Here is a 15,557-nt window from a genome sequence, read left to right as displayed (position 1 = left end):
TCGCCCGCCGGATCATAATGCCGACAGTGACTGGGAGTTGCAGGAGGAAATCAGGGAGGCATCAAGGAGAGGCAGGGCTGTAGTTATGGGTGATTTCAATTACCCACACATACTGGGTAAATTCACATTCAAGTCAGGACAAAGAGGTCAAATTTCTAGATACGCTAAATGACTGTGCCCTAGAACAGTTGGTCATGGAACCAACCAGAGAGAAGGCGACCTTGGATCTAATTCTGAGTGACACCCAGGACCTGGTGTGTGACGTCAGTGTCATCGACCCTTTGTGGAACAGTGACCACAGTGCCATCAAATTCAGCATACATGCGGGGAGAGAATCACCAAGGATGTCTGACACAGACATTTTGAATTTCAGAAGAGGAAACTTCTCCAAAATGAGGAGTATGGTGAAAAGAAAGCTGAGGGGCAAAATCAGGAGAGTCACTTCGCTCCAGAGTGCATGGAGTTTACTCAAAACCACAATACTAGAAGCCCAGTTAGATTGTGTACCCAAAAGGAGGAAAGGTACCACTAAGTCCAGGAGGATGCCAGCATGGCTAACGGGTACCGTCAAGGAAGCCATAAAAGGGAAGAAGACTTCCTTCCGAAATTGGAAGGCCTGTCCAAATGAAGAGAACAGAAAGGAACACAAACTCTGGCAAAAGAAATGCAAGGTGACAATAAGGGAGGCAAAAAGAGAGTTTGAGGAACATTTAGCCAAAAGTATCAAGGGGAATAACAAAACTTCTTTAAGTACATCAGAAGCAGGAAACCTGCCAGGAAGGCAGTTGGACCATTAGACAATGAGGGAGTGAAAGGGATTATTAGGGAGGATATGGAGGTTGCAGAGAAGCTGAATGAGTTCTTTGCATCTGTCTTCACGGCAGAGAATACTGAGCATATACCTGTTCCTGAACCAGGCTTTTTAGGGATGGAGGCTAGAGAGCTGAGTCCGATAGAAGTGACAAGGGATGATGTTCTAAACTGGAAAAACTGAAAGCTAATAAATCACCAGGGCCGGATGGCATCCATCCAAGAGTCCTCAAAGAACTCAAATGTGAAATTGCCGACCTCCTTGCTAAAATATTTGCTAAAATATTTAACTTATCCCTGAAATCGGGCTCTGTACCAGAGGACTGGAGAGTAGCAAATGTAACACCGATTTTCAAAAAGGGATCCAGGGGCAATCTGGGAAATTACAGGCCGGTTAGCCTAACGTCCGTTCCAGGCAAATTGATGGAAAGCATCCTCAAGGATAAAATTGTAAAGCACCTAGAAGAACAGGCCCTGCTGGGAGTGAGCCAGCATGGCTTCCGCAAAGGTAAATCTTGCCTCACCAACCTTTTGGACTTCTTTGAGAGTGTCAATGAGTGTGTGGATCAAGGTGATCCAGTTGACATAGTCTACCTGGACTTCCAAAAAGCTTTTGACAAAGTTCCTCATCAAAGACTCCTGAGGAAACTTAGCGGTCATGGGATAAGGGGACAAGTACATGTGTGGATTGCTAACTGGTTGAAAGACAGGAAACAGAGGGTAGGTATAAATGGAGAGTTTTCACAATAGAGGGAAGTAAGAAGTGGGGTCCCCCAGGGATCTGTACTGGGACCGGTGCTTTTTAATTTATTCATAAATGATCTAGAAGCAGGGGTAAGCAGCGATGTGGCCAAATTTGCAGACGATACCAAACTCTTCTGGGTAGTGAAATCCAAAACGGATTGTGAGCAGCTCCAAAAGGATCTCTCCAAACACGGGGAGTGGGCGACAAAATGGCAAATGCGGTTCAGTGTTAGCAAGTGTAAAGTGATGCACATTGGGATGAAAAATCCCAACTTCAAGTATATGCTGATGGGATCCGAGCTGTCGGTGACGGACCAGGAGAGGGATCTTAGGGTCGTGGTGGACAGCTCGTTGAAAGTGTCGACTCAATGTGCGGCAGCTGTGAAAAAGGCAAATTCCATGCTAGGGATCATTAGAAAGGGGATTGAAAATAAAACGGCTAACATTATAATGCCCTTATACAAAACTATGGTGCGACCACACTTGGAGTACTGCATACAATTCTGGTCACCACATCTTAAAAAAGACATTGTTGAACTGGAGAAGGTACGGAAGAGGGCAACCAAGATTATCAGGGGCCTAGAGCACCTTTCTTATGAGGCAAGACTACAACAACTGGGGCTTTTTAGTTTAGAAAAAAGACGACTGCAGGGAGACATGATAGAGGTCTATAAAATCATGCATGGTGTGGAGAAAGTGGAGAGAGAGAAATTTTTTTCCCTCTCACACAACACTAGAACCAGGGGTCACTCCATGAAATTGATTGCCAGGAGGTCTAGGACCAACAAACGGAAGTACTTTTTCACACAACGCGTGATCCACTTGTGGAACTCTCTGCCACAGGATGTGGTGACAGCCAACAACCTGGATGGCTTTAAGAGGGGTTTGGATGACTTCATGGAGGAGAGGTCTATCAATGGCTACTAGTCAGAGGGCTGTGGACCACCTCCAGTCTCAAAGGCAGGATGCCTCTAAGTACCAGTTGCAGGGGAGAAATGGCAGGTGAGAGGGCACGCCCTCAACTCCTGTCTGTGGCTTCCAGCAGCATCTGGTGGGCCACTGTGCGAAACAGGATGCTGGACTAGATGGGCCTTGGGCGTGATCCAGCAGGGCTGTTCTTATGTTTAAGGTTTGAGTTGTAATATGTTGGTAAATAGAACAAACTCCACAGCAGCTTTTTAAATATTTGCATGTATGTGGTGTATTCTGGAAGAATGATCACTGCCTGACAGAACTATGCAGGATTACTGGTTCTTCTATTAATATGGTAGCCTGAGGGTCATTCTTTAAAATGCTCAAGCATTGCTTCAGGTGACAAATATATTCAGTCTTTCCCCTCTTTTTGACCATTAACAGTGCTGTCTACACCTCATGCATCTTTTACATTTCTTATTTTTACTCTAGGACTGTTCCTGTGTAGGAGAGTGTTCTTTTCTGTTCATTTTGTAACAAATCTTGTGACTCTTCTAGTATGAATTTATAAACTGTCTTATTTCTGGCAAAAAAAAAAATAGCCTGAAGATAATGGCTCTAACAGGAGGTGGCAGGTATTCTCTGTTGCTAACAGGAAAAACTACCTGTATAAAGTTGTGATACCCATGAAGATTAATTAGGACATCCCAAAATACTGTGGCTCCTTCATCTTCTTCAGATAAAAATGGGACAGATGCAGGAAACATTACTGAACATTCTCCAATGTGGTCTCTGTCTTTTACACCAATGGGCTATGCGCCTGTGCAGAGACCTCATTGGAACCTAACAAGCTCAATTCTCCTGCTTTGGGCAGGAACCCCGCCCCCAGCCGCTATATGCGCCTGCACCACTCCTCATCCCCTCAGTCTTTTGTCCGCGCTTCTGTCAACATCGTGGAATCTGCAGCTTGGCAACGAGTAGGATTACTATTTATTCCCTTCTTGTTTTTTCTCCCTGCTTTCTTCTCTTTTCCTTTATTTCTTTTTTGTGTAGTTGCGTTTTTATCTCGGCATTTTGTTTTTTTCTGGGTTTCCCTCTTTTGGAGCTCCAATCCTGGCTGGGGCGGAGCGTGGTGGCTGATCTACGTATTTATGCTGGGCATGACAAACTTCAAGAAATGTGTTTGTTATGGATCTAAGATCCCTTCCCCTGATACTCATACTGAGTGTCTGTAGGGGTGTGCACAGAACTGTCTGGTCCCGTTCAGTTCGAGGCTGGACCAGTTCGGTCCGGCTCCCATCGAACACCCCCCCCCCGTCCAGTCCGGCACACATCCAGTCCTGCAAACTTTTTTTTTAAAAAAATTAAATTAAAAGTAACTACCTGTAGCCTCTTCGGGGGGCTTGCTGTAGCTGCGGGTGTGTGTGTGTCTGCGAGGGTTCCCTCTCCCTCCCACAGCCACGCATGCATAAATGCTCTCTGCGAGGCCCAGCCTCACAGAGGGCATTTGTGTATGCGCGGCGGCTAAAATGGCCGCCGCTTGCTTTACAGAGGCCTGAAAGGGCCAAAAAGACTACCTTTACCCGGCCGCGGTGGTGATGAGGGAGGCTGGCGGGGGGAGGGAGGGAGGGAACCCTCGCGGACACACACACCCCCGCCGCTACAGCAAGCCTCATGAAGGGGCTACAGGTAGTTAGTTTAAAAATTTTTTTTTAAAAAAAAATTTAAGTTCACGTACCTGTACCAGACCGGTGGTTCGGATCTGGTCCAGACGGAACCAGGGGTGCGGGGGTTTGGTTCGATCACGAACCCCCGGACCGAACCGTTGGACTGCAGACCGCCAGACCGGATCCACACATCCCTAAGTGTCTTTTGTACCTGGGGGAATCCCACATTGTTGAGACCTGTCTTCACTGCCAGTGGTTTACAAAGCAGGCTCACAAGAATAGGGCTTCTCACCTGTGCGCAGCCCTGTTGGACTTGGCTCTCCATTCTTTGGAAGCCTTATCATTGAAGCGGTCCATTAAGATGGCTTCCATAGTCCAGTCAGAGTGTTTGGAGTCCACTCCCATGGAAGTCGAAACTGGTCTCGGTACCGGTTTCGGTGTCTCCTTTCATCAATCCCTCGATGGTTTTGAGTGCTACGGTGTGTTCTGAGGACTTGCCTCAGCGTCCTCTGCCTGCGGTGCCGGAGCCTTCTCCGACTCCTTTGACATCAAAGCTGAAGAAAAAGAAGATGTCAAAGTTGCCACACCATTTACTGGCAGGTCAACAACTCCCTCCTATATCGAAGAAGAACGCGTCAGTTTCTGTGCTAGAAGGCGCATTGGCCAAGAAGCCTAAGTTTGATTCGAGACTGGCCCATACATCTCTGGATCGACTAACGGGCGTGGGCCACTCCGATACTGAAGTTGTCGGTTCCCGTTTGGGTTGCCGCTGGCTGGGAATTCGTTTGACATTGCACCTGATCATTCCCGCCCGTGTAGGGAGCTGTCGGTGGCAATGGATGAGCCTAGATACAGTTCGTCTGGGGAGGAAGCTTATTCGCCAGAGAAGCCTGCAGAAGATGCGTTGTGGCTGCCTAGACATCGTTCACCTCCTCGACGGTGCCAGGAGCATTTCCCCCCTAGGAATTGATGCTTCCGTTGGGACTTGGAAGATCGCTCCTTTGATTACAGGCTGGATTGGGACTGGGATCTTCTTAAGTCCATGTATGTGGATCGGTCTCGTGTACCAGAGCATCGTTCTCCCTTTATGGTGCTTGGTGCAGAGACTCACGGTCTTATGGACTGTCGTTTGGACTATGCTAGGTCCCGATATGGCCCTCGATATCCGGATGGCCCTCATATGGGAGATCTGGAACTGTTTGGGATTGGCGTGAACCCCCCTCACACTCCGAAGGGAGGTCACGCTCTCGCTCTCTACAACGCCCCTTTGGGATTGCCCTGAGCAACACGACACACTATCTACGGCCCCTGTTTTACAACAATCTTCAGTGCCTGCCCAGGTTCTGCCAGCGGAGCTTCCCGCCTCGGTACTAAACGATAAGGGCAGCAAGCCGGAATCTCCTACGGTTTCGACTGACTTGGCCCAGAATTCTCTGGCTCCTCCTGAGTCGGACTATGACAGCGATCCTAGCTCTTCGGAATCGGGGGGTGTTTCCCAGGGTTCGTCTCCTCTTGATATATAGTCGGATTCTAAGCCCATTTCTCCGTCAGAGGATCTTAAATAGTACTCGATGTATGTGGCCCGCATGGCTTCGGCCCTGGGCGTGAGCCTCGGTACCCAACAGAAAGGGGAATTGGACCCGTTGTTTAGCCTTATCAATGCGGAGGTCAAGGTTCCGGCCACTTTACCCCTTAACTTGGCATTGTTGGGGGGCATGTGGGGTCATTGGAAAAAGCCAGTGACTCTGTCTCAGCCTAACAGACGCTTGGAGAATTTTTATAGGGTGCAGTAACAGGATGATGCGGCCTTTCTAAAGAATCATCCCACCCCTAATTCTATCGTTGTAAAAGCATCTCTACAAAAGACCAGGGGTCACAGCCAGTTGGCACCTGGTGGCAAAGAGGGCAGACAATTGGACTCCTTCGGTAGGAGGCTTTACTCGGCCTTGGCTCTCCACTTAAGAGTGGCCAACTATCAGGCCTACAATGCCCGTTATAATCACTTTCTTTGGGAAAAAGTGGCCCCCTTTTTGTATCTCCTTCTGCAGGACAAGCATGATCTGTCTAAGGCCGTGAAGCTATACAAGTGGAGAAACAGGAACTCTATTTTGCCAGACACTCAGTGGAGTGCGCAGCTAAAGTGATGGACACATCTCAGGCTCTCAGGTGTCACACCTGGCTGCGTACGAGGCCCGCGCTAGGGTCAAGGACCTTCCCTTTGAGGGCTCTAGTCTCTTTGCGGAACAGATGGACGACACCTTTCAGAAAGTCCAGAAACTGCGGTGCACGGCAAGGTCCAGGATTGAACCAGAAGGTCTCTGCTCTCCTGTCAAAAGATGTGATAGAGACAGTCGCCAATCCGGAGAGTCCTGGGTTCTATTCCCGGTACTTTATTGTGCCGAAACCGGACGGAGGTCGGCGTCCTATACTGGACCTCAGGGCCCTGAACAGGTACCTGGTGTACAGGTGTTTCTGGATGCTGTTGATACCAACCACATACTGGCCATCCCAGAAAAGAATATGTGGATGGTCTCCCTGGACTTGAAGGACGCGTATTACCACGTCTCAATACGCCCTCAGCATCCACGCTTCCTGGGCTTCCAAATAGGGGGGATTTCCCTATCAGTTCAAGGCCCTGCCGTTTGGTCTCTTGATTGTGCCCAGGGTTTTTACAAAATGCCTGGCCCTGGTGGTGGCTTTCTTGCAAGAACACGGGTTGGAGATCCTATCCTATTTAGACAATTGGCTAATCCTGGCAAGCACCAGACGAGCAGTCCTGGACGCCCTTGAGATGGTTGTGGATGCCTTGCAGACTCCAGGTCTCCAGATCAATTTTGAGAAGACTCAGCTGGAATCGACCCACAGGATACAGTTAATAGGGCTGATTTTCGATGTGGCCTTGGAGAAGGTCTTCCTCCAGGACACTCGCATACATATACTCAGGAGGCTGGCCTCCGTCTTTCTAGCCAGGGGCCCACAGACTATGTATTTGGTGCAGCGCTTGTTGGGGCATATGGCAGCCACCCCTTACGTGGTTCCTCAAGTGTGCCTTCGGATGCGCATCATTCAGAGGTGGTTTTTAGACATGTTCGATCCCCATCAGAATCCGGTCCGTTTGGAGCGCACGCCCCCTCTCTGGGTGCAGGCGACTGTGGCTTGGTGGACTGATTCAACTTCTGAACGTCGGCACCCCTTTCCAGGTTCCTAGTCATGATGGGTGATTATGACCGATGCGTTGGAGCTTGGTTGGGGAGCAAACCTGGACAAGTTTCACCTGAGTGGACATTGGTCCTCCAGGGAGAGGACCCAGCACATCAACTATTTAGAGTTGTTGGCCATATTCAATGCACTCAAAGGATTCCTGGCAGTGACTGCAGGGTGCTTGGTGATGATCCAGATGGACAATACGATGGCAAAAGCCTATGTCAATCGACAAGGTGGCACATCTTCCAGGAGCCTTCTGTTCCTGTCACTGGACCTTTACCAATGGTGCGTGGCACATGCGGTCTCGCCCCATGTGGTCTACATACAAGATTCCCTGAATGTCCAGGCGGACACGTTGAGCCGTATGATGGTCTCCCACGAATGGACCTTGGACCAAGGTGTTCTCGGGAACATATTTGTAGAGTGGGTTGTTCCAGTCCTGGATCGATTTACTTCCAGGGACAATGCTCAATGTGCCCTCTATTGCTCCAGGGGAGGGGAAGGAGAGGGCTCTTTGGGTGATGCCTTTGTCCTGTCTTTGATGGGCCCTCTACTGTATCTGTTTCCTCCATTCCCCCTCATTCCAAGGGTGCTGAGAAAACTCAGGGTGGACCGGGCCAGGGCCATCCTGATAGCACTTTGGTGGCCCAGGAGGCCTTGGTTTCTGGATCTGAGGTGGATGGTGATGACTTGGATGTGCCTCCCTGATCTGCTGAACCTGCTGTTGTGGGAGTGGGGTTGGGTGCTCTACCCGGATGTTCGGGTCCTTCAGCTGACAGCCTGGAAGATCCTGCCAACTTCCCACTGAGACTCAAGGACATTTTGGTTGCGGCCCGAAAGCATTCCACGTGAAAATCCTATGGCCATAAGTGGACTAGCTTCTGTTCTTTTGCGTCCTTACATGGTTTTGATGAATTTAATCCCTCTGTGCAGAATGTATGTACATATCTGCTTTCCCTTAAGGAGTCTGGTCTAAAACTTTCCTCCCTTAGGGCACATTTGGCTGCCATTGTGGCACATTCCCCATCGACCCAGGCTTTGTGGTTTATTATTATTATTATTATTATTATTATTATTATTATTATTATTATTATTATTATTATTATTACATTTATATTCCGCTCTTCCTCCAAGGAGCCCAGAGCGGTGTACTACATACTTGAGTTTCTCTTTCACAACAACCCTGTGAAGTAGGTTAGGCTGAGAAAGAAGTGACTGGCCCACAGTCACCCAGCTAGTATCATGGCTGAATGGGGATCTGAACTCTGGTCTCCCCGGTCCTAGTCCAGCACTAACCACTACACCACGCTGGCTCTCTGGTTTAAAGACCCGGTAGTTAAGAGTTTCCTGAAGGGGTTTTCCCACGTTTTTCCGGACGATCCTGTTATGTCCCCAGCCTGGGATCTGTCTGTGCTTTTGGCAGGCTTGCTTCAGCCTCCCTTTGAGCCTTTGGCCTCGATCAAATCCTGTCTCCTGACATGGAAGGTTGCCTTTCTGGTGGCCATCACCTCCGTTAGGAGGGTGAGTGAACTCCAGGCCCTACGGGTTGATCCTTCTTACCTTCAATTCCATGAGGACAATGTCATAGTCAGGCCAGATGTCCAATTCCTCCCTAAAGTGGTCTCTATGTTTCTTCATTCTCTACCACTCATTCTGCCTTTATTTTTCCAGAACCCTTCCTCTGATGCAGAGCGTAGGTTATATCATTTGTATGTTAGGAGGGCATTTAGTACTTTTATTGTATCTGTGTCTATCTTATTGTTGTGAGCTGTCCCAAGCAGTAGTGCACTGGAGGGGTGGGGTATAAATATTTTAAATAAATAAATAAATCTCCTTCTATGTCCAGACAACTGCTGACTGGAGGAAAACTCCCTCCCTGTTTGTTCTGTATGATGGGCCACGTAAAGGTCTTCAAGGTTCTGCTCGGTCCATGTCAAGATGGATAGTCTTGACAACTGAGCTCTGTTATAAATTGGCTCATAAGCAGTTGCCTACTGCTCTTAAGGTGCACTTGGTTAGGTCCGTGGCGGCCTCTGTTGCCTTTGATCGCACAGTTCCCTTGGACACTATTTGTCAAGTGGCTACTTGGGATTCGCCCCACTCATTTATCCGCTATTATGCTATTGATGCCAGGGCACAAAATGATGCTGTGTTTGGCAGGAGTGTCCTGCAATCAATTTTCAGTTGATGTACTTGTTTCTGAAATAAATAATTCTGGCAGATTACATATTGCTTCTGCTTCCCTCCTCCTTGGGTGCTAGCATGTTATGCGCCCATTTGGTGTAAAAGACAGAGACGACATCGAAGAGCTACAGGTTTCTTACCTGTAACTTTGGTTCTTCTATGGTCATCTGTACTTTTACATGCCCTCCCGTCCTCCCTGCAGGGTCTCCTGAAGCTGGACTCCGTGACTAAGGGGATGAGGAGTTGCACAGCCACATATAGTGGCTGGGGTTGGGGTTCCTGTGCAAAGCAGGACAATTGAGCTTGTTAGGTTCCGATGAGGTCTCTGCACAGGCGCATAGCCCATTGGTGTAAAAGTACAGATGAACACTAGAAGAACCAAAGTTACAGGTAAGCAACCTGTGGTTAGTTTATAGCTAAGCCTGCTTATATGACTTCGTAGCATTAAAAATGCAGGGTGCTTAATTCAGTAAGTTTTTTGTAATATTAAGCTAAATCATGGAGACTTGGCTGGGAAAGCCTGGTGGTCCAGTCTGGTCCCAGCTTCTCCCCACCCCCCACCCCACTGGGTAGTCTGTATAAGATCAGGTGAGGGAATGTGGGCAGGGATGTGGAGTGGCTGTGATCTATAAGAATAGCATCTCCTTGCCAGGATCCCTGCTGAAGTACCTGATCATATTGAGTGTGTGTACTTAAGTTTGGGGACCAGGGATAGATTGGGACTTTTCTTGGTGTACCGATCACCCTGCTGCCCAGCAGAGTCCCTAACTGAGCTTGTGGACTTGGTTGCTGGTTTGGTGTTGGAATCTCCAAGACTTGTGCTGGGGGATTTTGGGACCAATTTGTCTGGGTTGGCTCAGGAGTTCATAGCAGCCATGATAACTATGGCCCTATCCCAAGTGTTCTCAAGACCGACACATGTGGCAGGTCACACACTCGATCCGGTCTTTTACTCTGATCAGGATGGTGTTCCATGGGTGGGGACTGCTGTGATTTCCCCATTGCCATGGACGGACCACCATCTGGTTAAGGTTGGACTCACAACCACCTCTGCAGGGATAAGGGGCCTATCAGAATGGTCCTCATGAAAAGGTTATTGGGTCCAATAGGATTCCAAGAACCTTTGGAAGGATTTAGTGTTGGCTCTGGTGATGATCCTGTTGATGCCCTGGTGGAGAATTTGAACAATCAACTCACCAGGGCAGTAGACATGATTGCTCCAAAGCGTCCTCTCTTATCCACTTCGAAATTGGCCCCCTGGTATATGGAAGATCTACAGGAGCTGAAGCAGCAAGGTAGACGACTGGAGCACAAGTGGAGAAAGACTCAACTCGAATCCAACAGATCACAACATTTGCGTATTTAAAGAGGTATGCTCTGGCCATATGTGTAGCAAAGAAGCGATTCTTTTCTGCCCATATTGCGTCCTCAAGCTCACATCTGGTGGAGCTGTTCAGGATTGTGAAGGGGTTAGTACATGCCCCTCATCCCTTGAATTAGAATCTGGAACCATCAGTTACTCACTGTGACATTTTAAATGAGTTCTTTTTGGGCAAAATATCTCATATTTGGGCAGACATAGTCTTGGATGCCACAGTTGTTGCAGTGTCTAAATTGGAGGTGTCCAGCAACTCCTCTCATGTGGTTAGGCTGGATCAGTTACAGTTTGTGACTCCTGAGGATATGCTTGGAGAGGTGTGGTCTACCACTTGTTCTCCTGACCCTTGTCCAACATGGCTTATACTATCTAGCAGGGGGTTGTTGTAGAAGGCCTGGTAGAAATTCTAAATGCTTCTCTGCGGGAGGGCTCAGAGGCCTTGTCTCAAAGAGGCAATTATTAGACCTCTTCTGAAGAAGCCTGCATCGGATCACTCAAAGTTAAGCAACTATAGCCCTGTCTCCGACCTTCCATGGTTGGGAAGGGTAATTGAGAGGGTGGTGGCCTCCTACCTCCAGGCAGTCTTAGAGGAAACCGATTATCTGAACCCATTATGGGCAGGCTTTGGGGTGGAGGCTGCCTTGGTCTATCTGATGGGAATTGACAGAGGAAGTGTGGCACTGTTGGTCCTTTTGGATCTCTCAGTGGCTTTCAATACTATCGACCATAGTATTCTTCTGGAGAGTCTGGAAGTGTTAGGGGTGGGATGCACTGCTTTGCGGTAGTTCCGCTCCTACCTCTCGGGCAGATTCCAGATGGTGTCACTCTATGAAATGTGGGTTTTTATATGGTGTCCCTCAGGGCTCCATACTGTCTCCAATGCTTTTTAACATCTACATGAAACCGCTGGGAGAGATCATTCGGAGTTTTGGTGCGGGGTGTTATCAGTATGCTGATGACACCCAAATCTATTTCTCCATGTCAGCATCATCAGGAGAAGGCATAACCTCCCTAAATGCCTGCCTGGAGGTGGTAATGGGCTGGATGAGGTATAATAAACTGAGACTGAATCCAGATACGACAGAGATACTTCTTGTGTGAGGTCGGAACTCTAGAGATGATTTTGATCTGCCTGTTCTGGATGGGGTCACACTTCACCAGAAGAAACAAGTGAACAGATTTGCGATCTGGGAGTGCTGCCGGATTCACACCTCTCTCTGGTATCTCAGATTGTGACAATGGCCAGAGGTGCTTTCTATCAGCTAAGGCTGATACGCCAGCTGCATCAATTTCTTGAGATGAACTATCTCAGAACGGTGGTACATCTCTGCTGGTCACCTCCAGACCTGCCTACTGTAATGCACTCTATTGGGGCTGCCTTTGTACGTAGTCCAGAAACTGCAGTTGGCCCAGAATGCGGCAGCCAAGTTGGTCTCCGGATCATCTTGAAGAAAGCATATTAATTTCATTGACTATAGTTGGGGGAGGGGAAGAAAATAATAATAATATATGTATATGTATATACACTTAGATTCTGAATCTACATGTATGTTTCACAGTGTAGTATTCAAAATATTTTCCTAGACCACCTCACACCTATTATGTATTAAAAATAAGATGGTAAATGAAAGTAGGACATACTTATTCATGTAGTAATTTAGTGCAACATGCATTGTTTGCTTACAGCTTCTACTGTGCTTGAATGCCTTGATAACTGCAAGCTCTCTGAAAGTAACCACACGCTCCTTCGCAAGCTGGGAGTGAAACTTGTTCAGCGACTCGGCCTGACATTTCTTAAGCCCAAGGTGGCAAAGTGGAGGTTTGTTCTTTTCAGAATCATGTTTCTACTTGCCTTCATTTTTTAATTAGGCTAATCTGAACTGTGAAGTCTGTCATTGTTGGAGGTGGATAAGTAATAAATACCATAGAGTCATTTGGTGACAAGAAGTTCTGGTTTAAACATATTGGCACAGGAGTGTTTATATTCCACAGGCATAAGTGGCTTCCTCCTTCCTGTACTGTGCATTACATTTCTTGTACAATGTGTTCCTTATTTTGTTCTGTATTTAACTGTTCCTTTTAGGGATACATTTTGGTTCATATGGAAAGCAAAATCCTGGCTTGTGTGTTAACTGGAAAACACTGGAATTTTCATACACAGAAAAACTTAATGGTATAAATGTAGAGCAGTGATAGGCAATCTTTGGCACTCCAGCTGTTGTTGAACTACAACTCCATTATCCGCAGCCACTGCCTACCCCTGGTGTCAACGAAATGCAGTGCAATGTAACATTGATGCCCAGTTTTACAAAAATTTCTGCCTGTATAAAAAGATTCATAGTCTTATTTCTCAACCTCAGGCAAATATTCTTTCTTCGAAGTGGTCTCTGTCTTCTACACAAATTGGCTATGCGCCGGTACAGAGACCTCGTTGGAATCTAACAAGCTCAATTCTCCTGCTTTGGACAGGAACCCCGCCCCCAGCCACTATATGCAGCTGCGCCACTTTTCATCCCCTCAGTCCTTCTTCGTCCGCACTTCAGTGAACATTGTGGAGTCTGCAGCTTGGCAACGAGTAGGATCCAGCTATCCCCTTGTTGTTTTCTCTCTGCTTCTTTGATTTCTTTCTTATTCTTTCTTTAATTTCTCTGTGTAGTAGCGTTTTTGTTCCTTGCATTTTGTTTTGTGGTTTTTCTCTCCTTTGGAGCTCTGATTCTGGCTAGGACGGAGCATGGTGGCCGGCCGGCCTTCGGCGTTTATGCCACGTACAATGAACTTTAAAAAATGTATCAGTTGCGTATCTAAGATCCCTTCTCTTGTGCTTGGGGGAATCCCTCATTGTCGAGACCTGTCTTCATTGCCAGAAGTTCACGAAGCAGGCTTGCAAAAATAGGGCTTCTCGCCTGCGCGCAGCCCTGTGGGACCTGGCTCTCAGTTCTTTGGAAGCCTTGTCGCTGAAGCAGCCCATAAAGATGGCTTCATTGGGACAATCGGAGCGTGCGGTGTCTGCTCCTGCGGAGACCAAAAACCCGGTCTCGATACCGATTTCAGCATCCTCTGCCACTCAACCATCGGCGACTTCGAGTGAGCCCACAGTACCTAAGTCCTCCCCAGATCTCTTGGGATCGGTACTGAAGTTGAAAAAGAAGAAACTGAAGTTGCATCGGGACTTGCTGGCGGGTCGTCACCTCCTTCCTATACCCAAGAAGAAGAAGGTAGAAGAAGCTCCTGCATTGGAGGCCCCTGTGGCCAAGAAGACTAAAGTGGCTTCAGATCATATCATGCAAAGATTGTTGGTGTCAATGTGGTCTGCTTTGCCTGTGGTGATGGAATCGTTTGACTGTGGCGACAGAGGAACCAGGTTATGCTTCCTCGGAGGAGATGTATTCTCCAGCCAGGCCAGCAGAAGACTCTTCATGGCTGCCCAGGCAACGTTCACCCCTTCAGGGCCAAAGAGCGCTTTCCCCTTAGAGACCGTGGTACCTGTTGGGAATCAGAAGACCGCTCCTTGATGTTCAGACAAGACCGATCCTGGGACTGTCGTGATCAGTATTATCCGGATTGATACCAAGTGGCGGAATATCACTCCCCCTTGAGCGCAGTTGAATCTTCTTACGGCGCATGGCGCTGGGACTCTGGATCGTGTGACTGGTACCAGATGGACTATCGGTCTGACTATTCTGACTATGCTCGTCCCCGCTATGGGTCCCGCTACTCGGAGGACCCCACATATGGGAAACGCTTGACGAAGGGTTGGCGAGACCCCCCCCCCACACACACATTCGGAAGGGAGGCCGCAATTCTCCCTGAGGGACCATACAGAGCATCGTGAACCACGCCCTTCAGTTCTGGTGATACCTCCAACTGCCTTGCCTGCCCAAGTGCTGCCAGCAGAAATTTCTGTGTCGATACCAGACAATCAGTGTAGCAAGCCGGGCTCACCTTAGGGCTCAATGTCTGTGGCACAGGACTCTTTGGCCCCTCTGGAGTCCGGATATGAGAGCGATGCTAGCTCTCCGGACTCAGGTTCTTTCTCTGGGATTGTTCTTGTTCGGTGTTCAGTCGAACTCTACGCTGGTCTCCCCGTCGGAGGACCTCAAACTATACACAGCATATGTGACACGAATGGCTTCAGCCCTGGACATAAACCTGGGGAACCAACAGAAGGGAGAGCTGGACCCGTTCTTCAGCCTTATTGATTCTGAGGCCAAGATACCGGCCTCTTTGCCCCAGAACCTGGCATTGTTAAAAGTTATCTGGGGTCACTGGAAAAAGCTGACAACACTTTCCCAGCCTAACAGGCGTCTAGAACATTTCTACAGGGTGCAACTGGATGACAATATATCCCTTTTGAAGAACCATCCCACCACAAATTCAATTGTTGAGGAGGCGTCGCTACAAAGGACCAGAGGTCACAGCCAGTCGGCACTGAGTGACAAAGAGGGCAGAAAGTTGGACTCTTTTGGGAGCCAACTCTGCTGCACCTCAGCCCTACATTTGAGGGTGGCCAATTATCAGGCTTATAACGCCCGATATAACCACTTTTTGTGGGTGGTGAGTCCCTTTCTGGATCTCCTCCTGCAGGACAAGATGGATCTGGCCAAATCGTTTGCCCGCGAGGCCCTTCAGGTAGCCAAACAAGAACTTTATTTGGCCCG

General features: G+C 48.3%; 1 protein-coding gene across 4 annotated transcripts in view; it reads left to right on the top strand.

The window, feature by feature from the left end:
• TBCD (tubulin folding cofactor D) overlaps positions 1 to 15,557 on the top strand; it is a 218,846-nt gene that overhangs the window by 38,472 nt on the left and 164,817 nt on the right. For all 4 annotated transcript variants that reach the window (XM_053293259.1, XM_053293260.1, XM_053293262.1 and 1 more), the window contains exon 10: positions 12,586 to 12,718. In XM_053293259.1, coding sequence (XP_053149234.1) covers positions 12,586 to 12,718 — 133 coding nt within the window. The remainder of the gene's footprint in view (positions 1 to 12,585; positions 12,719 to 15,557) is intronic.

The sequence above is a fragment of the Hemicordylus capensis genome, chromosome 2 (genome assembly GCF_027244095.1).
Source record: "Hemicordylus capensis ecotype Gifberg chromosome 2, rHemCap1.1.pri, whole genome shotgun sequence".
Taxonomy (NCBI): Eukaryota; Metazoa; Chordata; class Lepidosauria; order Squamata; family Cordylidae; genus Hemicordylus; species Hemicordylus capensis.
The sequence above is the reverse complement of the archived record's forward strand: the minus strand, read 5'-3'. Positions and strand labels throughout refer to the sequence as shown.